This window comes from Leucopleurus acutus, assembly GCF_964270905.1.
Source record: "Leucopleurus acutus genome assembly, chromosome: 14".
NCBI classification, from domain to species: domain Eukaryota; kingdom Metazoa; phylum Chordata; class Mammalia; order Artiodactyla; family Delphinidae; genus Leucopleurus; species Leucopleurus acutus.
Genome location: NC_139156.1, coordinates 31,732,181 through 31,738,474, shown reverse-complemented (window position 1 = coordinate 31,738,474; position 6,294 = coordinate 31,732,181). Strand labels below are relative to the sequence as shown.

The following is a 6,294-nucleotide window of genomic DNA, read 5'->3' as shown; positions in this document are numbered from 1 at the left end:
CAAGAGACCTCCCAGCTCCACGTAATATCAAACGGCGAAAATCTCCCAGAGATCTCCATCTCAACACTGAGACCCAGCTTCACTCAACGACCAGCAAGCTACAGTGCTGGACACCCTATGCCAAACACCTAGCAAGACAGGAACACAACCCCACCCATTAGCAGAGAGGCTGCCTAAAATCATAATAAGGCCACAGACACCCCAAAACACACCACCAGACGTGGACCTGCCCACAAGAAAGACAAGATCCAGCCTCATCCACCAGAACACAGGCACTAGTCCCCTCCACCAGGAAGCCTACACAACCCACTGAACCAACCTTAGCCACTGGGGACAGACACCAAAAACAACGGGAACTACGAACCTGCAGACTGCAAAAAGGAGACCCCAAACACAGTAAGATAAGCAAAATGAGAAGACAGAAAAACACACAGCAGATGAAGGAGCAAGATAAAAACCCACCAGACCTAACAAATGAAGAGGAAATAGGCAGTCTCCCTGAAAAAGAATTCAGAATAATGATAGTAAAGATGATCCAAAATCTTGGAAATAGAATAGAGAAAATGCAAGAAACATTTAACAAGGACCTAGAAGGACTAAAGAGGAAACAAGCAATGACGGACAACACAATAAATGAAATTAAAAATACTCTAGAAGGGATCAATAGCAGAATAACTGAGGCAGAAGAACAGATAAGTGACCTGGAAGATAAAATATTGGAAATAACTACTGCAGAGCAGAATAAAGGTAACAAGTTTCTTGTTATCTTGCTTCAAAATTGCAAAAAGTAAGTAGCTTTTTTTTTTTTTTTTTTTTTTTGCTTGCAGCCAAGATATACTTTTTAGGGGAAAAATGGATTTCTGTAACAAAGGGAGAGGGAAAGAGCTGAAGAGAGATATCTGAACATACATTGTTTCAGGATACAAAAAATTGCGACCTGGGGAAGCTTTAGGGGAATGAGCTGTTGGACTTCTCGGCCAGTCTGTCCTTTCAATGAAAAAGACATAGGGTTTGAGGTTCCTTCCGAAACGGGGCAGGCTAATTTAGCCCCTCCCACGAGCCCGAGGGTCTGTTATATCTCTGTGCCTTGAGTACCTCTCTCACTGAGACCGACCACAGCAAGCAGAGGCTGAAAAATAAAGAGCAAAGAGGAAGAAAACAAAAGCTGCCAATTATGGAAGATAGAAGGGGTAAGAGCAAAATTGATTTGATCTGAATCCTTAAGAACAAACAAGAAAAAAAAAAAAAGGAAAAAAGAAAACCAAAAGCCCGGACCAAAAGCAAGTACTTGAAATAGCAAGAGGCAAAAAGCCCTAAATACACTTTTCCACCCTCTCCTTCTGAGAGGAGGCAGAGAAAAAACTCTGGGAAACATTTTAGGAAGCCAGGCTCCGGGGTTAGAGTCAAGGGTGGCTCCTGAGCAAGCTGGAGCAGCTCATGAATATTCATTAGCAATTGGTATTCAGATCTGGTTTTTTAGAGGCAAAAGACTTCTTCCGTCCCCTCGCAGTTTAGGAGGCAGCTGCCTCATTTACAGTCCAGAGTCGTCTTGCTTCGGGTCAGTACCTCAGTGAGTTTGCTTGAAGATGCTGGGCTCTGTGTGTAGATTTGCCTTGTTCTCGAATTTCCTGTGTGCGTTCCTGTTGTGAAACTAGCAAAGGCTTCTCTGCCTGGAATTAGACAGAGAAGTTAATGTGGCAAGAGCCTGTCACAACAGGACCCGAGAGTATGTCTTACAAAAGACTAAACTTTTCTTGGGAGGTGTGGGGGAGTGTGCATGGGTGTGGGGAGGGAGGGAAGGGGTATAGGTACGAAGAACAGTTTTATCTTTAAAAAGCAAGGCTTATCGGACGGACTATATTTAGATTTTGTCTAAAAACTGGGAGAGCAGCCTGGTTTGCACAGATGGTGTGCGGTCTCTGTCCTTTACCTCTTTTGGGCATTTTCTGCCAGGACAGAGAGCCAGCTGCTTGCCAGCCCGTGGGAGCCAGGAAGAATGTCTGCAGCATCGTGGTTGTGTAGGGTTGCAAACCTTCATCAGCTCTGGTCTCTAATATCCCCACATGTTTTTATCACATACAACGTGGAGGAATGGGATGAGTAGTCACTAGAGTTCTTAATAATGACAGTAATGATAGCTGTTAACGTTTTCGTCTTTACTCTGTGCTGGGAGCTGTTCTAAGCGTATTACACGTGTTACTTATTCCTCACAGCAACTTATAAGGTGAGTGCTATCATTATCATCCCCATTGCCCAGATGATGGAGTTGAGGTAGTGAGAGAGTAGCTTACCTTGGGATCACACAGTAAGTGGTGAATTTGAATGCAGGCGACAGACGCAGGGTCCGAGGGTCTATTTCCCTACCCTGTTGCTCCACTTCAGAGTCTCTTGTTACTGCTTCGACGTTGTTGATTTGGCTTTGCAAATCTTTGAAGCTACAGGGGAAATGATACTGGTGAAATCTCAAGTCTGGTAAGGAATTTGTTCTTTGCTATCAAGTTTACATGCATTTTTCCCATTTGGTGCCCGTGGCCATTGTCTGTGGTAGGGCCCAGGTATTGTTATTATTGACTTTTACAAAAGGGAGAGACTGAAGCCAGGAGGTGTTAGATGGCAGGAATCACACAGCTCGTTTTCAAAAGTCCAAAGCAGACTAGAAATCCCCTGCCTCTGGTTTCCCTTCTAACCTGCAGATTGAGCTGAGTCATCTCTGAACTTCTGTCCCCACCCCCAGACACTTTCAGTTCCTCAAGGGACTTGGGGAACTTCTTTCCTCCCTTCCAGATTGTTTCAAGACACTTGCCTCTGCCTTGAAGGCTGATTTGGCCCTCTCCTCCTCCTTTAGTCTGGAACCAAGCTGCTCAAGTTTGAATCCCAGCTCCACCCTTTCCTGTGAGCCTCAGTCTCCTCATCTGTAAAATGAAGAGAATAATGTTATCTACCTCACAGGGTTGTTGTAAGGACTAAATGAGGGATTCATGCAGGGTTCTCAGAACAGGGCCTGATGTATATAATATGTGCTCAATAAATGTTACCTGTGGCAATCACTCCTTCAAGGCTCATCTTGATTGTTAGTCCCTCCTTTAAGCCTTATAGTAGCCTTATATTGGATGTTTCTGCAATACCTCACCACTTACACCTAAGGTGGCACTTGTCATATTCGTCCACACTCCTGCCTTCTGCATTGCTTCCCAACCTTCCCCTGTCTATAATTTCTTTATTTACCTTTGGATCTGCAGTGTCTAGCACAGTGTTTAACACATAATGGGCACTCAATAAATATTTAGTAAGCTAAGTAATATTATCTTAGTTGATGTTCATCCAAGCGTCAGTAGGCTGGTTTAAAAGGGGACCTTTGAGTTTGCAGTGGAGTCCTGCTGGTACAAACAGCTCTTTTGTGCAATATGTAAAGACATCCCTCTAAGTGAATACACTGAAAAACAAAATGCATTTCTTCTAGGTGGGTGACCTTCAGAGCTGATGTGACTCTATGCTAGGGCACCCCATTTGGCCCGTCCAGTTCTGGCTGAACTTCAGCCCCCAGTCCCCTTTCAGCTGAGAACCAAACTGGAGATTTCAGATGCCTCACAGCACAACTTCACTATCTCTGAACAGAACATCTGGTTCCAGAAATAGTGTCCCACCAGCCCCATTTTATAGCGACCAATCTCGTAGTCTGAGACAACATACTCTGGTAATAGAAGAAAAACAAACACCACAGAGGTTGGCCCTGGATAAAATCATAAAGTACATTAAATTTGTTTCGGCACCCTCCCTTTCTTTTTCTTGGCATACCTTCAAACCCGTTTGACAAATATTATTGTGTCTTCCATTTGTAAATCCCTGTGCCAGATGTGTGGGATATAAACAGTTTGCTCACAGTCTAGTGAGGGAGGCAGACATATATACAACCAACTCTAATTGAAGCCAGACTCTGTGAAGTGCTAATAATCATAGCTAACATTGGTTTTTTATTATGTGCAAGGCACTGTAATTTTTATACATACATCTGGCATTGTCTCATGTCATCTTCCCCAAAAAACCTATGATAGAGATTTCTGCATCTTACAGCTGTGGAGGGAAGTTACTTGGCCAACATCATCCAGATAGTAATAGGCAAAGGGGGGAATTTAGACCAATATAGTTAGGCTGCAAAGCATGGGTTCCTAATAGATAAGTTCTCCTACCTCCCTAAGAGCCATAATAGAAGTTTAAGGAAAATCCCATGAGAAACAGAACAGGGATTGATGATTTGGGGGAAAACTTCTCAAAGATGTGGAACGCTTCAGTTGGACCTAGAAAGATGAGTAGAGTCTGGTGCCCACAATAAGCCGTTCCACATCCCAGCAGTGCTTAAAGACCTTTCTCTTTTACCAAAACTGCAGCCTAGATTTAAGAATAAAAAGCTTTTTTCACTTTTTTCCAGGTTCCAAGTAGGGAACCTATTTACATGTTCATCCTGGAGATTTGCAGGCAGAAGTCCAAAGTTCAACCTTGATTATGAGTTTGGGATTACCAGTCCTGTAATCTAATAAACCTTTACAAAGTCAACAGGTGCATATTAAATGATTTCTTTAATCATGATTGTCTTGCATGGTCATTGGGCACATGTGGTAAACAGTTTTTTACAAATGGCAGTGATTGGTCTTGCTTTTACTTGGCCAAACCGTATTTTAAGAGTATTTTCTCCCTTGTGTTGTCTTTATGGTTGCTTCTGCACTCCATAACCAGTGGTTGTGCCGAAGGGCATTACTGTTTAATTCCACCTGCCTATGCAGAGTGAAGGTGAGGACTGGGGCACATCCCATCGGGTCTGTTCCTTGTGAGCTCCATTCCCTGAAAAAGTTTGGAGGGAGGCCAAAGTTGAGGGCAGCCCTTGTGGTGAAGAATCATCAGACCTCTTGAAGGTTTGATGGAAGTGCAGATGAGCAGAGGCACTGCCTTTGTCTTGGTGAATGTGTGTGTGTGTTCTGAGGCAGTATTTCTTAAACTTCGATATGCATGTGCATCATTGGGGATCTCGTTAAAATGCAGATTCTGATCCCGCAGCTCTGGAGTGGGATCTGAGATTGTGCATTTCTAACAAGCTCCCAGGTGTTAGTAATGCTGCCCCTACATAGGCCACACTTCGACTAGCCATGTCATAGTGTCATTGCAAGCCATAGTGTCAGGGCTTATTTTGGTACCAAACAACCAAGCCCTTCCTTCCCCAGTGCTCCCTGCCCCGCCCCCTCCTCTGAAGCTACCACTTTGAGTCACTGATCAGTTATGTCATTGCAGGATGATGGGAAACCTAATTCATGCATTCCTTTGTTCTTTCAGTAAACATATGTCCTAGAATTTTGCCATACAAGAAACAAATCTGAATCTTTATCACATACAATCTGTAATTGCACATAAAGGCCCTGTGTTGGATTTCCTAAACATCTCCCACCTTTTCTCTATGGCTCCAAGATTCCTTATGCTGCTTTCATTCCCTTCCTCCAACCTGAGAAGTACTGGAACAGAACATTTGGTTGCCCCAGAACCCTTTGCTGGGTGTTTGGAGTGCCCGAGAGCTGGGGCTAGCAAGGATTCAGGACTCTGAGACTGGGAGCAGCGTGCCAGGGGGGGCACTGTCTGCACTGCAGAAGTGAGGTGAGAATGATCCCAGACGCAAAGGAGGATAGTGAATGCAGAGAGGACTGATAGGATTTCTTTAGGTTTGGAAAATTGAGGGAATCATAAGGAAAAAAGAAGTCGTTGGAGTAGAGAAGGCAAGAGGGAGTTTGCCTAACATACTTCCATCCCACAGTTTTTGTGCTAGAGTATCAAAATGAATTTAGAGACCCAGGAACAATGGCAGTACATGCCCTACGTAAAAAGGTGTTTCCTGGGCTTCCCTGGTGGCGCAGTGGTTGAGAGTCCGCCTGCTGATGCAGGGGACGCAGGTTCGTGCCCCGGTCCGGGAGGATCCCGCATGCCACGGAGCGGCTAGGCCCGTGAGCCATGGCTGCTGAGCCTGCGCATCCGGAGCCTGTGCTCCACAACGGGAGAGACCACAACAGTGAGAGGCCCACGTAACACACACACACACACAAAAAAAAGGTGTTTCCTTCTGATCCATAAGGAGGATGTGGACAATTTCTTTCTGTCTGTGAAGATATAAGTAATATGGCATATACTCATTAAAGAAGACATGAAATATGGATTAGAGGAGAAAGAAAAACAATCGCTCATGACAATATTTTGGTGTATTTCCTTGTAGTTCCTTTTTCTATGCCTGGGTTGTTTCTCTTTTTTAGCACTTATTTG

At 44.2% G+C, this 6,294-nt stretch overlaps 1 protein-coding gene across 1 annotated transcript in view; it reads left to right on the top strand.

Annotated features, from left to right (window-relative positions):
* The first annotated feature begins 812 nt into the window (after positions 1-812).
* The window catches only part of ENTPD1 (ectonucleoside triphosphate diphosphohydrolase 1), an 82,552-nt gene continuing 77,070 nt past the window's right edge, over positions 813-6,294 (top strand). The window contains exon 1 of the mRNA XM_082854137.1: positions 813-1,190. Coding sequence (XP_082710263.1) covers positions 1,175-1,190 — 16 coding nt within the window. The 5' untranslated portion in view covers positions 813-1,174. The remainder of the gene's footprint in view (positions 1,191-6,294) is intronic.